Source organism: Pararge aegeria, chromosome 27 (assembly GCF_905163445.1).
Source record: "Pararge aegeria chromosome 27, ilParAegt1.1, whole genome shotgun sequence".
NCBI classification, from domain to species: Eukaryota; Metazoa; Arthropoda; class Insecta; order Lepidoptera; family Nymphalidae; genus Pararge; species Pararge aegeria.
In genome coordinates this window covers 2,943,816-2,961,056 of record NC_053206.1, presented here as the reverse complement: position 1 = coordinate 2,961,056, position 17,241 = coordinate 2,943,816, and the positions used below count along the sequence as shown (strand labels likewise).

General features: G+C 37.6%; 1 protein-coding gene across 1 annotated transcript in view; it reads right to left on the bottom strand.

Moving 5' to 3' along the window:
• Positions 1-1,419: 1,419 nt before the first annotated feature.
• LOC120635741 (solute carrier family 2, facilitated glucose transporter member 1-like) overlaps positions 1,420-17,241 on the bottom strand; it is a 29,244-nt gene continuing 13,422 nt past the window's right edge. The window contains exons 2-12 of the mRNA XM_039906873.1: positions 15,941-16,039; positions 13,931-14,091; positions 13,167-13,277; positions 11,625-11,712; positions 9,045-9,258; positions 8,036-8,094; positions 6,152-6,353; positions 5,024-5,163; positions 4,167-4,269; positions 2,615-2,715; positions 1,420-1,900 (exon numbers count right to left, since the gene is read on the bottom strand). Of these exons, the coding sequence (XP_039762807.1) occupies positions 1,763-1,900; positions 2,615-2,715; positions 4,167-4,269; positions 5,024-5,163; positions 6,152-6,353; positions 8,036-8,094; positions 9,045-9,258; positions 11,625-11,712; positions 13,167-13,277; positions 13,931-14,091; positions 15,941-16,039 (1,416 nt within the window). The 3' untranslated portion in view covers positions 1,420-1,762. The remainder of the gene's footprint in view (positions 1,901-2,614; positions 2,716-4,166; positions 4,270-5,023; positions 5,164-6,151; positions 6,354-8,035; positions 8,095-9,044; positions 9,259-11,624; positions 11,713-13,166; positions 13,278-13,930; positions 14,092-15,940; positions 16,040-17,241) is intronic.

The window sequence follows — 17,241 nt, the reverse complement described above, 5'->3', positions numbered from 1 at the left end:
CGATTGGTTGACATTATGAGGATGATTTCTGGATTCCTCGAAATGTTAAAAAGATTAAAACACAAAAGAAGTTGAAAGAAATTTTTATTTCACAAAATATTTTAAATTCTTAATCTCTATACAATCACTGAGAATGTTCATTTAATATCAAAGTTAAGTCAAGTATTTGTTCAGTTTATCGTCGAATTGAGTATAAAGACACTAACTTACCTTGTCAGAGTTCCCATAAATGCCTAAAGGGGGCCCTAGACAGTCGTCACCGTGTAATAGGTATGAACTGGTACCCTTTTTATTAGCTTCACCTGTATGTTTGTATGTTTGTAACCGACTTCTTTGGGGGCGATTTTGACCCACTTTGAACGATCAGATTTGATTCAAACTTTGTAGACATATCGAGGATCGATGACAATACACTAATCTGAGAAGATTATTCCAATTTTCAATATAAAAAATAAGATTTTTTAACATTTTTTAACATTCAACATATATTACAATTACAATCGTACAATTTGTAATAGGTACAATTTTTTCCACATATTTTTTCTCCGATTCCACACCCTGTTCTGTTAAAAAAAACCGCTTTTATTTGTATTTTATAACAAACTAAATATGCGGATTTTATGCCCGGATAGATTTTAGAGAAACTTTTAGCGTAGCAGTTACCAAAACCAATGACTTTTACATTTTAATCTTTGAAAAATATCTATTAGACTTTTAAATAGTCTTTTGAGCTCTTAACGTTGGGGGTACGTTGCCGAATTAAAAAATTAGCCTATGGTACCTTCCCCGTGTAATGCTATGAAAAAGTCCATAGGTTTTAATATCCACTACGACTTATTGGAGTTAGGCAAAAAGAAAAGTCAGAACATATAAAAACGCGGGTGGACGATGCGATGCGGTGTCGGGGTATATTACGTAGAATAACGAAGAAAATCTATGTGTAAGAAGTAATAAAGTTGCTGTGAACCGCTATTTACTATATAATAACAAATTAGAAGTAAATACAAAAATTCTTAGCAAAAGGATTATTGAGTATGGGCTTAAAAGACACTCAACGGTGAGAGCTATGCTTGGATTAACTCTATAAAATGAGAAGATAGGAGACCCCGTAGGAGAGCTAGAGTTAACAAGATAGATTTTTCTAGCATATTGTAGTCTATCTTTAATAAATAGTAATAAATAAATTGTGATGAAATAAAAATAGAACTTATAATATATGTACCTATCGAGTTTTGGAAAAGGAACGCCGTTTTGTTTCACGTATAGACAACATGAGTGATACCCAAACATGACGGTGATTTTTCACCCACGAACAAAAGTAAACTGGAAAAACCAGTGTTGTTTTAGAAATTTAAACGCTTACGAATTAAATGTCCGCATTTAATTCGTAAGCGTTTAAATAACACGAAAAAAATGCAGTTAATTCTTTCTTGTAATGTGGATTTTTTTTTGACAGCTAAATGGGCGGGAAATATGCCAGCTTGTTTTGGATAGAAGCAGGCGTTACTTTGCGGAAAACCAGTATATGTTATGAAAATTAAGCATAAGGATTGGAGAAATTATAAATTACACCATACAGATTCTCCTGCTTTTCGCGGCGTATAGCAAATTAAGCTTAATTTTCATACGCAAGCTTGTTCCGTGTATAGTGACTTCGTTGAGAGCTACAACGTCTGGAGATACGCCATTTAATTAAGTGTAAAGTGACTTATTTTGACAGCTACAAGCGCGGGAAATGCGCCATCTTGATTTCCTGTATAGTCTACATTTGTTGTCGGAACATGGCGGTGATTTCTTCGACCGTTTTGTTCTTCGTCTCTGGCACTTTGAATGCGATGAACAAAATGAACAGGAATTCCAATATGGCGAATATTATGAACGTGTTCGATCCAAGAAGATGCTGAAATAAGAAAAACACATGGTTTATGTTTCATGATCATCCTTTAATGTCCAATTGGCGGGGGTTGGCATTCTCTTATAAAAAAGAGGGGTTCGGAGACCGCCACGCTGTATTAATATGGGATGACGAGCTTTACCGATGACTTTATAATGATAATATGATAGAGAAGACCTTTTTTCTATCATAGAGAAGACGTGCCGCTGTTATATTATAATATCTATGGGCGTACGCAGATTCTGGTCCAGGGGGGAGGGGAGTAATTTTTTAAGAGCGCCCTCTACAGACGATTCTGAAGCAGAAACTGTTTCTTTTCGGCTGTCTTTATCTTTGCCGCCATACATGTTTTAAGAAAGTTCATACATTTCTGAGTGAACTTAAGAGGGGGGGGGGGGGGAAGAGAAATGGGGAGGGAGGAGAAATTCAAGATAACTGATAATTGTAGCTTTTATTATGTAACAACTGGAAGGAATTCTATCTTAATTTGACATATCTTTGCATATTATTTTTGAATTAAAACTAATCGCCATGAACCAAATTTGCACACTATTCATTTAGTAGAATGTGATGCCCTCTAAACTGACTGCATTGTTTGATATTGTACATGCTTGCAAATAAATGATTGAGATTTAATGAAATTGACTGAGACATTCTTGTTTATATCCTCTCAGTGGGCCGCTAATGGGTTTTATAATGGTGATCGGTTTGGTTACTCACGGTGAGAGGTAGAAAGCTGAGTCCAACGATGAAGTTTGCCGTCCAGTTAACAGTAACCGCAACCGACGATGCGGCTGGCCGCGCGGCTTGGTTGAATAACTCTGAAGAAAAAAACATTTTATTTTTTAGTTTTTCTTATTGCAATATTACATTTGTCTAACTTTTTGTATTTTTATTATAGTTAGTAGTGTTAATATCGGTATTTTTTTAGTAAATGCTGTGCACACCTTTAAGTTAGTCATACGGATAACAAACAAAATATTAAAATAAATAAATAAATGAACCCTACAAACACGTATAATGAAATTAAAACTGACATTAAATAAATAAATTAATAACCAATCCAATAAAATGTTTCATATTTTTTTGCTATCCACTACATGTTAGCCCTTGACTGCAATCTCACCTGGTCAAAGGTGATGATGCAGATGGACGGGCTAACCTGTTAGGGAGTATGGTAGTCATACCCCTAATCGATTTCTAAGCGACATCGCACCGGAACACTTAATCGCTTAGCGGCACGTCCTTGTCGGTAGGGTGGTAACTAGCCACGGCCGAAGCCTCCCACCAGACCATAGAAGACAAAATTCAGAAATTATAAATTCCCCTGCCAGGAATCAAATTCAAATACAAAATTTCTTTATTCATGTAGGCCTATCACAGGCACTTATGAAGCGTTCATACATATTTGTTTACATAATTGTAACGGGATGGTGTTAACTTCGTTCGCCAACTTAAACCTAAAGCTAAAAAGAAATAAGAATAACACTTGACCACAGAATAAGCACTTGAAAAACTTAGATTTTTTTTTATATGTAAAAAGTTTCCTCGTTTGAAAAAAGAAATAAGAATAACACTTGACCACAGAATAAGCACTTGAAAAACTTAGATTTTTTGTTCTATGTAAAAAGTTTCCTCGTTTAAAAAAAGAAAAAAGAAATAAGAATAACACTTGACCACAGAATAAGCACTTGAAAAACTTAGATTTTTTTTTATATGTAAAAAGTTTCCTCGTTTGAAAAAAGAAATAAGAATAACACTTGACCACAGAATAAGCACTTGAAAAACTTAGATTTTTTGTTCTATGTAAAAAGTTTCCTCGTTTAAAAAAAGAAAAAAGAAATAAGAATAACACTTGACCACAGAATAAGCACTTGACAACTTGTTACTTGAACTTTGGAGAACTAAAAGGCTAAATAAATAGATCTTTGTTAGTTATTCACTATTAATTTTAATATTTATAATGAAAATATTTTTAATCTTATATTTATTTTAAGCCTAGAGTATTTCAGTGTTTGAGATAGATCGGCTATAGTTACACCAAAATGCAATAAATTATATAATAAAGTTAAAATATGGTTTTATTTACCCTGTAAAAACTAATCAGTTTAACGGCTGGGTCAAACTTTTTGTATGTGCACCAATCAAATGCTGTAAGTGGTACCTTACGAAAAAATATAAAATCTTTTTTTTTTTTTTTTAAATCTACAATGGTTCAATCGCTCAGCGCGCAGAACCAATAAACCGAAAAGAAGAAGAACGTAGAACTCACCCGTGACGAGGAACCAGGGTATGGAGCCCGGGCCCACTGCGAACATAACCACGAAGAGAATCACCAGTGCGATGCATAAATAAGATACCCACACGTATTTAGTCTGGAATGAGAAAAAAATAATAAAACAATTTAAAATTTAAGTTCTGAAATTTAATATAGTGTGTGACCACCTGTCCGCTGTCGCTCATCTTGTCCTAATCCAAAGGTTGCCTGGCAGAGATCGCTACTAAGCGATAAGGCCGCCTTCTGTATTCTACTTCTGTCTTTGTATTTCTATTGTTTTTTTTCCTAACTTCATAGTGGTGGACAAATAAAGAGTTAAATAAAATAATAATAATAATAGTGTTCATATTGAGGGAGTTGTGCCGCCATTTTGGTGTGGCGGCCATCTTGCATTTGAAATTTGTGCGTAATGAAATTGAATATATTTTTAGTGGGAGTTGTTCCGCCATTTTGGTGTGACGGCCACCTTGCATTCAAAACTTGTCATAGTCCCTAATGAAATTTAATATAGTTTTAGTTGTTAGTGTTCATTGTGTTGTGGCGGCCATCTTGGATTTGAAACCTGTCACAGTGCATACTATTCTACTAGCCAAGCCCCTTCATTTGACAGCGTACGTACCAATTTTCATCAATTTAGCTATATAGAGCACCGTGTAATTTATAACTTCATACGTTCGGGAAATACGATGACAAAATATTCATCAGTCATCTTAGTACCCATAACACAAGCTACGCTTTAATTGGCGGGAGATGGCGACGTGTGTATTGTCTTAGTATATTTGTTTAACAAAAGAAAAAAAAAACCAAAGACTCGAAAGACGAAACCATAGATAATGCATAGAGATGCTCACCACATATAAATTGGCAACGCAAAGTCCTATGGAACACAGCGTCATGCCGCTAAAGCCGGTCAGCAATAGGGTCTTCCTTCCAGCCACTTCCACCAGCAGCAGCGAAATTATGGTCATCACCACGTTCATTGCTCCCATGCCTGGATAAAACATAAAATCATTAATATAAAATATACTACGAATATATACTACGACAATACACACACCGGCATCTAGCCCCAAAGTAAGCGTAGCTTGTGTTATGGGTACTAAGACGACTGATGAATATTTTTATGAATAATATACGTAAATACTTCCCTACTAATATTATAAATGTCAATGTAAGTTTATTTGTTACGCTTTCACGCAAAAACTACTTAACCGATCCTCATGAAACTTTGTACACATATTCTTGGAAGTGTTAAAAGTAATATAGGATACTTTTTATCCCGACATTAAGCTCGGTTCCTTTGGGAGAGGGGATGAAAGTTTTTGAAATGATAACCGGTTTAAATAATTATTTTTGTACTATAGAGGTATATAATACGTGTTTAATTTTGCCCAAACTTGTGTAGATCTGATGAATGTGGTTGGAAACCAGAGGACAGAACTCCTCAGCGGACAGCAGCAAACCCCTCATTTAAGGCTTAGCGATACTGAATACTTTAATTTTTTGTAGAACTACAACTAAATTGAACGCAACATCATAAACAAAATCAAACGCAGAAGAAGTCGCGGGCAACAGCTAGTAGAATATAAATATAAACACCCAGACACTGACAAACATTCATGCTCGTCACACAAACATTTTCCAGTTGTGGGAATCGAACCCACGGCCCTGGGCTCAGAAAGCAGGATTGCTGCGAACTGCGCCTATCGGCCGTCATTAATATATGTGACGATTTTGAACCGAATTCCTTCAAGAAGAAGGTTTGTATTTCCAGCAAAGCTAGCACAGGTAGGACACAAAAATTATATCCCCCAGAAAGCATTATAATTTATCTTCTGTGGGAGTTTATCAACTCTCAGAGCATTAAAAGCCAAGTTTGTTTGTTTGTACACACGCACCATGGTCTGCAATGAGAACACGACATGGGCTCGCTCGTTACAGTTTCTAAAAGTTTACTAGCGTTAATGCGTTTCTCTTACCCAAAGTGGCATATTGGCTCTGACTTTCGCTCAAGTTGGCAGATTTGAAGATGTCAGTGGAGAAGAAGATGACCGCATTGATGCCTGACAGTTGTTGAGCTACCATCACCACCATTGCTATCAGCAGCGGCTGGCGGAGGGAACGGTTGCTGAAGAGCTCCCGGAGGGTCACCTTCTTGCTGACTTTATTCTTCTCCGCTTCCTGGTGGAGAAGAAAACACATACTTGAGGGTTCACGCAATATATCCGAACGTTATATATCCAGTGATGATTTCTGACTCTAAAACGCGGTCGCTAACCAACGGTCTAATGAGATGGCCCAGAGTCCCAGCGGGCGATAGAAAGAACGATGCTGGAGTATTTCTACGTGACATGAGGGGATCCAGAAGAAACAGAGTAACTGAAATAGCTCAACGAGTCGCGAAGTTGAAAAAACCTATGGACGTTTGGGTTCCAAGGTGCTGGAATCGCGGCCGTCACTGGTAAACGCAGCGTTGGCGACCCCAGATAAGGGGGACTGACAATGGTATTGTAAACTCAATTGGTTGACAAATTATTTAATCATCATATCAACCCATTTCCGGCCCATAACAGAGCACGAGTCTCCTCTCACAAAAATAAGTGAATAGGCCGAAGTCCACTACGCTGACCCAGTGCGGATTGGTGGGCTCTGGCAGAGTGTTGATTGGTGGATTATATTGAATACACTTAGGTTATTGGTATTCTGAGGTCGGGTAAAAATCTTAATAGGTACAACCCCTGACGTATTTTACGTCAGCGGGTACAACCAGTGGCGTGCATTTCATAGATGCACAAATGCACTGCCTACCCTAAACATTTCGTACAATTTGTAAAGGAGAATTTTTCAATTTTACGCGATCTCCCTGCTTGACGTATTTTACGTCAGTGGGGTACAAACACTGGCGTGCATTTCATAGATGCATAAATGCACTGCCTACCCAAAACATTTCGTACTATTTGTAAAGGAGATTTTTTTAATTTTACGCGATCTTCCTGCTTGACGTATTTTACGTCAGTGGGTACAAACACTGGCGTGCATTTCATAGATGCACAAATGCACTGCCTACCCTAAACATTTCGTACTATTTGTGAAGGAGAATTTATCGATTTTACGCGATCTTCCTGCTTGACAAATTTTACGTCAGTGGGTACAAACACTGGCGTGCATTTCATAGATGCACAAATGCACTGCCTACCCTAAACATTTCGTACTATTTGTGAAGGAGAATTTTTCGATTTTACGCGATCTTCCTGCTTGACGTATTTTACGTCAGTGGGTACAAACACTGGCGTGCATTTCATAGATGCACAAATGCACTGCCTACCCTAAACATTTCGTACTATTTGTGAAGGAGAATTTTTCGATTTTACGCGATCTTCCTGCTTGACGAATTTTACGTCAGTGGGTACAAACACTGGCGTGCATTTCATAGATGCACAAATGCACTGCCTACCCTAAACATTTCGTACTATTTGTGAAGGAGAATTTTTCGATTTTACGCGATCTTCCTGCTTGACGTATTTTACGTCAGTGGGTACAAACACTGGCGTGCATTTCATAGATGCACAAATGCACTGCCTACCCTAAACATTTCGTACTATTTGTGAAGGAGAATTTTTCGATTTTACGCGATCTTCCTGCTTGACGAATTTTACGTCAGTGGGTACAAACACTGGCGTGCATTTCATAGATGCACAAATGCACTGCCTACACTAAACATTTCGTACAATTTGTAAAGGATACCCCTACAACCTTAGAACAGAAAAGCTAGAGATGTGTGTCTGTGATCGAACGCTTTTTCCCCGAATGGGAATCCTAACCACAGTTCACTTGACTTACTGCCACTCATTTGCATTCGTTACCTGGTGCATTTCTTCCATTTCCCCGTGAACCGCTACATCTCCTCTCAACCAGTTCAGAGCTGAAGCAAAAAACCATTATATTAGCAAAACTACCTTTGCCTTTACGTTTATATAAAAAAAATTGGATCTTCGTTGTGACTGGAGAAAATTATGTATACTCTTTGGTCGATTCAGGTTGGAACGGGAATTAAAAATTACAGGAACCCAGGACAAAGAAGAAGGTTAAAAAAAAAAGAATACATAAAAAATTATAAAAATGGCGAGATTAAAAATGAACAGAGGGATAAAAATGAAGGCTTTACGGTATTGTACCTTTGCCTTTTCCCTACGGTAAACAATATTTCTAAATATGCCAATTCAGAGCTGAAACAAATACCATTATATTAGTAAAACTGCCCTGTACGCATATGAAAAAAAAGATCTTCAGTCGGACTGGCCAAAACCAAATTATACATATACAGGTTGGTACGTTAATTCAAAATGGCAGGAACCCAGATCAATCAAAAGTTATTTAAATAATTATAAGAACGGAGGGTATACGGTGTTGTACCTTTGTCTTTTCCCTACGGGAAAGAAAACTAACTTATATAAGCACAGAACTAAGAACATACAGAATTCAGCCATTGTAGCATGCAGTGCATTGTGTCCAAAAACAGTGAAAACGCGCGTCTCACTTCACACCCATGGAAAGCTGCTAGCTCAAAAACTTTCCTATTTCCCCTATTTTTATGGTAAACGTTTGAAACATTAGAAGTAAAATAATTACTGACAACTGCTAAATCGGATTTTTGGGGATAAAAAGCATCCTATATTACTTCTAATACCTTCAGGAATATGTGTACAAAGTTTCATGATGATCGGTTCAGTAGTTTTTGCGTGGAACCGTAACAAACAAACTTACATACACATTTATAATATTAGTAGGGATGCATAAATATATAACATACAATATATAATGAGAATAATGAGTAGTATAATGAGTAGATTTTAATATATAACAACTACTTACCTCTTTGCGCGTGCAACTCTGCCCCTTTGTTCAGCAGGAGGTATTTGGGTGATTCAGGACACAGGGGCAGTGTGCAGCATTGGAGGACAGCTGGAATCGCTGTGATGGCCAGTAACCACGGCCAGCCCATACTGGTGCCCAGAACTGACTCCAGGCCCAGGACTTGGGACAGCAGTATGGTTATTGTTATCACCAGCTGGTAGACGGTACCGACCTGGAATAAAAACCCTAATTGACAAAAAGTTACAACCTTTTTGGAGTTTACTCCTTAAGAATCGATTTTCAAATATAAGGCGGTATGAGAAAAATGTGAGGAGTAAAATCATCTACTAATGAATGACCTCGTTACGTTTTCGCTTTGCGACGTTGCAAGCCCGGCAACCGTAATGCGCAACATGCAAAGTCGCTTTCGTTTAATTAACTTATTTTTCCTATTTAAGTTACCAAGAAAACCGAATGATATCTAGATAAAGAAACAAAAACATAAATGTATAGGACAGAGTGAGATAGAAAACATAATACATTTTTTCACCTATTCTAATTACCATGGAAACTAAATAATAAACATTACATTTATACTAATAGTTCAGATACTCTACATCCACCTCAATCTCATAAATAAACTCTTTTTGTGTATGTTTCGACAATCGTACTTAAAGAGTAAACTCCAGTCGTGCGTCGGAGCTGACACACACTTTTTGTTTGCTTTGCTGTTGGTCTCCACACAAGGTTGCGGAGACTGTTGGTTGCCTTTTTTATAGTTTTTTTTTTTAATGTATTGTTCAAGATAAATTGTAATAAACATTATCCAACATAATATGCCATCCCCTTAGAAACTATGCGTTTATAGTATGGATAGCGGGTTCGCAAGTATATATCTTTATGAATATACAGCTACTTTACTTACAATCTCAATCTAAATAAAATACTACAATCTGAATAAAAAAAAAACAAAAAATTTAGACAATCTTAATCGAACAGCGGTATTTTTTGCACTGTGAGCTAAAAATGTCTTTTACATTTCCTTAAAAATATATGTTTTTTTTTTTCATTTAAACAATGACATTTGAGAAAAAAAAAATTGTTACTAGCTTCTGCCCGCGGCTTCGTCCGCGTGGACTTCAATATTGGGTCTAAAGCTTCGCTCGTTGACAATTTTTAATCTCACCACGGGAACTATTTTTGAGATCGGTATAGAAATTACATGTCCTTTTCCATAGCATAGGTGACATGCGTACCAAATTTCTTAGCTGTCTCGGCTTAGTTCGTAAACAAATTTCAATTTTCCCTCAGGAACTACTTAAGGGGTCGGGATAAAAGGCAGCCTATGTTCTTTTCCATGTCAAAGGCTATATGCATGCCAAATTTCATCCCGATCCGTTGCGTGATTGAGTAACAAACTGAGGATTGAGAGAAATCTGGACCTGTATGGATTTTCCCGTCCGATAGATGCCATCTAAATTTACGACACCGATACGGTGAAGCGAAATGTTTTTGTTTAGGGGACTCTTAAACTGACACTTGACAGATGATAAAAATATAAATTCGTTTAATAACCTTAAATCCGTACGAAAAAGAAAAATATGAAAATACAAACACAATATACCACACTTTGTGGCAAGAACCATAGACAAGTTAGGTTAGGTTTGTTGCCTTGAGAGAAAGTGGCGTGCACAGGAATTTTGACCAGGGTAAACATAAAGAAGTAAAATGGCATAAAATGGCAAAACCCTCCTCCCTTGCCAGTTATATGAAAATGTTAGGGTATGCAGTGCTTTTGTGCATGTATGAAGTGCACGCCACTGCTAGAGACGTTGCCTCATTGGGTTTAAGTCGGTAAGACTCTGACAAAACCACTGCACCTCCTCGTGGTGTGATGGTATCTACGAGGATTTACCGCAGGAGTAAAAAAAAAAGTGAGTTGTAGTGAAAATCGATAGGTGAAAGGCACTGACGTCAGTGGTGAAAGGGTATGGCTGAAGTTAGGTTAGGTTAATTGCCTAGTTAAAATCGATTGGCGAAAGGTTAATGTATGCCTTAGGCGTTACTTACTTAGGCATAAACAAATCGACTTAATATATATAAACAGTCGACTTACAAGAAATGGTCATAAATTAGTGACATCTGCATATCGTCTGCGAAAGGTGCAGAAGTCATTTGTGGGATTGAGTATACGCTTTTATAATATGATTCCTAAGGTGATTTTGGACCTACCAATGCATAAGTTTAAGGAATCTGTTAAATCGCATTTATTACAGCGAGGTTACTATAAAATTGATGAATTTCTTAATGTCAAGGTAGCTTGGAAGCATCCGGCTCCGCTTTCAGCTCTCACAAGATAGAAAAATGAATGTTAAAATGTAAAATGTAAATTGTTGATGTTGGAAAAGAGCAACTGCTGAGTTTCTTGCCGGCTTCTTCTCGGTAGAATCTGCCTTCCGAACCGGTGGTAGAGTAACACACAGGCAGAATTGACGTTTCAAAAGTGCTTATATTAGGCCTACTTGAAATAAATGAATTTTGAATTTGAATTTGAATCGCCTAGTTTATTGTCAGTGAAAACGGGTTTATTGTACATACCGATCCTCGTATCGAGACGGGCGATATCTCAGATAGATAAAGCGGTGCCAGACCGGCGTTTAAACCGTTGTTTACACCGATCACGAGTCTGAAATGAGATACCTGAATACAGCTATTGGTTTTAGCTCAGAACTAAGAACGTACAGAAATCGTGTGACTAATATTGAAGTATAAAAAACAACTCCACTGTAGTAGTGTTTGCCGTTACTCACTTAATTCCATTTAATAATCTATGTATATAAAAGAAAGTTGTATCAGGAACACCATTTATAACTCAAGAACGGCTGGACCAATTTTTATGATATTTGATTTTTTGGATTCCTCTTAGACCGGAATAGGAAAATAAGTATTAAAATATAACATTCATCAAAAAAAAAAAATGACCCGCGGTACTAAGTTCGCCGGGACAGCTGGTCATTTAAAAATGTGAAAATGAGTAAAAGTTTGTGTGCTAGCAACATTCGGCGGGTGTGAAGACAGACGTGCGCGCGTTATTTTCACTGTTTTTGGTCACAATTGAAATAATGGCTAAATGAGGGTTCTGTACGTTCTTAATTCTATGATCTGGGCCTACAAATGTATAAATTTAAACAATGTGTAAAAACACATCTAATATAGCGAGCTTACTGTACATTTAATGATTTTTTTCAATCACAAGGTCCATTTTTCCATTTTATGGTAAACATGCACACGTCTCACTTCACAACCGCGGAATGTTGCTAGCTCACAAACTATTTCCATTTTCCCTATTTTATGGTAAACGTCTAGAACATTAGAGGTAAAATAATTACTATAATCTACTAAATGGTATTAAGTGACTAACCGTTTGTTCGAGAACAATCTATATTATGAAAACTAAGCTTAATTTGCTATAGTTCGCAAAAAGCAGGAGAATCTGTATGGTGTAATTTATAATTTCTTCAATCCGTATACTCCACACCAGAAAGACCCCTGCTTCTATCCAATACGGGAAACATCTAAAATGGAGTGGTTTTTTATACTTCAATATCAGTGTATATAACAATATGACGGTTTCTTGCAATATTTTCTTACAAATTTGCAAGTTTCTGGTATGTATGTGCAAGGCAATATTTTTAACGATCTAAAATGGCGCACAGCTTTCCGTGTTTTCAATATTTTAGTCCGTTCGAAGCGGTGACAGCGAACCCCTTCTATTTGTAATGTTCACGGCCGATTGGCGCAGTTTGCAGCGACCCTGCTTTCTGAGTCCAAGGCCGTGGGTTCGATTCCGACAACTGGAAAATGTTTGTGTGATTAACATGAATGTTTTTCAGTGTCTGGGTGTATATTATGTATATTTTTCTTAAAAACTGGGTGTGTATATGTATATTCTTAGTATTTATTATTATTCATATAAATATTCATCACTCATCTTAGTACCCATAACACAAGCTACGCTTACTTTAGGGCTAGATGGCGGTGTGTATTGTCGTTGTTTATTTATTAAAAAAAAAAAAAAAATGGACTGATGTGGGCGCATTTTTTTTTTTTTGCAGCACAAACAGTCAATGGTTACTGTACCTGCCAACTATAAGCATTTCTGCCGAGCTCGCCATCTTCGCGCAGCCTTCCAACGCGACCGCCACAAACACGAGCACGTTGTTGAGAAGCAGACCACCTTTTCTTCCGAATCTGGAATTATTTTGACGGGGGTAAAATGAAGGAAGAGCGTGAAAGAAATACAAGGCAAGCGGCCCAGGACCGTGTATTGTGGAACTCGCTACAAAAGACCTATGTATTTTATCAGTATTTATGTATATTATTCATTGAAAAAATATTACGCATTACAAACTACGCTTACTTTGGGGCTAGACGGCGATACGCTTATGTCGTAGTATATGTTTTGAGAAGCGGTGATAGCGCATTGGGTACGAGCTCGACTTCACTTCCGGGGCCCGAGTTCGAATCCCAGCTCGCACCTTTAACTTTTCTAAGTTACGTGCGTTTTAAGCAATTAAAATATCACATGCTTCAACGGTGAAGGAAAACATTGTAAGGAAACCTGCACGCCTGAGAGTTCTGCATAAAGTTCTCAAAGGTGTGTGGAGTCCATCAATCCGCACTGCGCCAGCGTGGTGGACTACGGCCTTAACCCCTTCTCATTGTGGGAGGAGACCCGTGCTCTGTAGTGGGCCGGTAATGGGTTGACGTGATGTTGACGATATTTATTTAAATAATTTATTAGTGCAATCTATAACATCATTCATTTTACTTGAAGAAAGTTTTTTTTGACTCTTTTTTTTTGACATGCACATTTCACGCTCTATCACTTTTCATCACGCTACCTGTCTGCTATCACGCCCGTGATGACGCCGCCTATCATCCCCCCCACACAGTATATGGCGACGGCGATTGACCACACCGTGGTCACTTTGGGGTCATCTTTCGCTGACAGGGTTAAATTGGTTCCACTGAGCGCGTCTTTCTGGAGCCATTCTGACATCACCTGAAAAATGATAAAAATTGTAAAGTCTTAAAGGAATAACGTTATAAGAACTGTAGGCAGGAGTAGGGTATGGTTATTAGTATATCCATTAATCCCTTTCCCTACTAATATACAATATCCATTAAATCATATAACATTCATTTTTCTGTCTTGTGAGAGATGAAAGCGGAGCCGGATGCTTCCAAGCAACCTTGTCATTAAGAAATGCATCAATTGTATAGTAACCTCGCTGTAATAAATGTGTTTTAACATATTCAAAATTCAAAATTCATTTATTTCAAGTAGGCCTAATACAAGCACTTTTGAAACGTCAAGTCTGTCCGTGTGTAGTGACTCTACCACCGGTTCGGAAGGCAGATTCTAGCGAGAAGAAGCCGGCAAGAAACTCAGCAGTTGCTCTTTTCCAACATCAAAAATTTACATTTTACATTTTAACATTCATTTTTCTATCTTGTGAGAGATGAAAGCGGAGGCGGATGCTTCCAAGCAACCTTGTCATTAAGAAACTCATCAATTGTATAATAACCTGGCTGTAATAAATGTGTTTTAACACATTCTTCAAACTTATGCATTGGTAGGTCCAAAATTACCTTAAGAATGATATTATAAAAGCGTATACTCAATCCCACAAATGACTTCTGTACTTTTCGCAGACGATATGCAGATGAAACTAATTTATGACCATTTTTTGTAAGTTGACTGTTTATGTCCACTTTTTGTTTATAAAGACTAATATGTTGTCTCGTCATTGGTAGAGTCACTACAAACAGACAGACTTGACGTTTCAAAAGTGCTTATATTAGGCCTACTTGAAATAAATGAATTTTGAATTGTGAATTGTGAAAGCGTGCCCTGTAGTGGGCGGTAGCCACGGCCAAAACCCCCCCACCAAACAAAAACTTAAATTTTATCTTTACATTTTGGTATCTATGTATATCTATCAACACTCTTGGCACTATCCCGTTCTCTTGCTGCAAGTCTTGTCTACAAAGGTTGCCTGTAAAAGATAGCTTGCAGCAATAAGGCCGCCTTTGCATGTCTACATTGTGTACTGTATATTCCTTACTGTTTCTTTTCCTGTATGTTATACGCGCAATGAAGTGTTTCTTCTTCTTCTAAATTACTAGTACAAATATTATAATTGCGGTGATAGCTTAGCTCCTAGAACCACCAATCCGCACTGGGCCAGCGTGGTGGACTACGGCCTGCACCCTTCTCATTTTGGGAGGACCCGTGCCCTCTAGTGGGCCGGTAAATGGTTGTTAAGATGAGATGATGAATTAAATAAATAAATAATAAATAAATATACTACGAAAATACACACATCGCCATCTAGCCCCAAAGTAAGCATAGCTTGTGTTATGGGTACTAAGATGACTGATGAATAATTATATGAATAATATACATAAATACTCATTATATATAGATAAACACCCAGACCTGAAAAACATTCATTTTCATCACACAAACATTGTCCAGTTGTGGGAATCGAACCCACAGCCTTGGCTCAGAAAGCAGGGCCGCTGCAATCGGCCGTGATGATGACTTGTATAAAACGAATTTCGAAGAAGTTTGCTATGCCAAACTGAAGCTATACTTAGTTATAGCTCCTCATAGGTCTATAACAGTCCACTGGTGGACTAAAGGCCTCTCGCAACGGAGGGGGGTTTGCCCAGCGTGCTGGTTAGACGGGTTAGTGATCGCAGTAGATGCTAGTACTAGTACAGAGAACAATGCTGTCCGCTCTCCGTTGCAATCCCTTAGTCACCTCGAAAGACACCCGTCTCTCTCGGAAGAGAAGTGTCGTGAGTCGGATCAATATATTAACTGATAAAAGAAAGGTACTCACTGTCTGTGGCGCATTTAACACCCCCGTGTTGTATCCGTGCTGGAACGCCGACCAACACCCGCCTGATATGATGGCGAACGCCAGCCGTAAGTTCATTCCCTGCGAAATATAGTACGAGACGAAATATATAGCGGTGATAGCTCAGTGGTTACGACTTCGGCTTCAATTTCAGGGTGACGAGTTCGAATCCCAGCCCGCTTCTCCAACTTTTCTTAATAATGTGCGTTTTAAGCTATTAAAATTTCACTTGTTTCGACGATTAAGGAAAACTGCGTGAGGAAACCTGCATGCCTGAGAGTTCTCCATAATGTTCTCAAAGGCAAATAATTTATATTGATTAAGGTATACTTAATATTACAAGTAATTTATTTTGTCAAAGGCCGAATGATTTTGGATCATAATTTTGAGTTTTTTATTCTTCAGAAACCGAACCGGTGGTAGAGTCACTACACACGGACAGACTTGACGTTTCAAAAGTGCTTGTATTAGGCCTACTTGAAATAAATGAATTTTGAATTTTGAATTTTTTGAATTTTGAGTATTTCGCATTGTAGTAGTTACTTTGCATTATTTTGCATAAACTTTTATTTAACCAGTCGCGAAGCTGAAGTGGGCGGGGTACATAGTTCGGAGAAGGGATGGATTTGTGGGTCCCAAGTTGGAATGGCAGCCCCGCATTGGTAACCGCAGCGTTGGTCGACCCCCGACGAGGTGGACGGATGACATTAGGCGCGTCGCAGGTAGCCGCTGGATACAAGCGGCACAGAACCTTGGAATTTGGAACTCCCTACAAAAGACCTATGTCCAGCAGTGGACGTCTATCGGTTGATGTGATGATGATACATATTAAATACATATGCTAGTACTATATGCATGCAATAAATAGCACCGTTAAATTTGAACCGATTTTAATCATTCTTCTTTTATTTGAAAGTGTATACTAAGCATGCAATAATGACGACATTTATTATACCTTGATTATGTTTATTTTTATTATCTATATGTTCATATATGGATGATTGAGTATATATTAGTTTATTATTTTATATTTATTTATTATATTTTTCTTATTTGTGCAATTTTGTTTATGTATTTGTATTTAGCTATTTGAATGTACGTTTATAATTACACCACCTGTCCGCTCTCTCTCATCTTGTCGTAATCCAAAGGTTGCCTGGCAGAGATCGCTACTTAGCGATAAGGCCGCCTTTTGTATTCTACTTTCTTGTATTTCTTTTGTTTTTTTTTTTATTTTAATAACTTCATTGTGGTGTACAAATAAAGAGTTAAATAAATAAAAA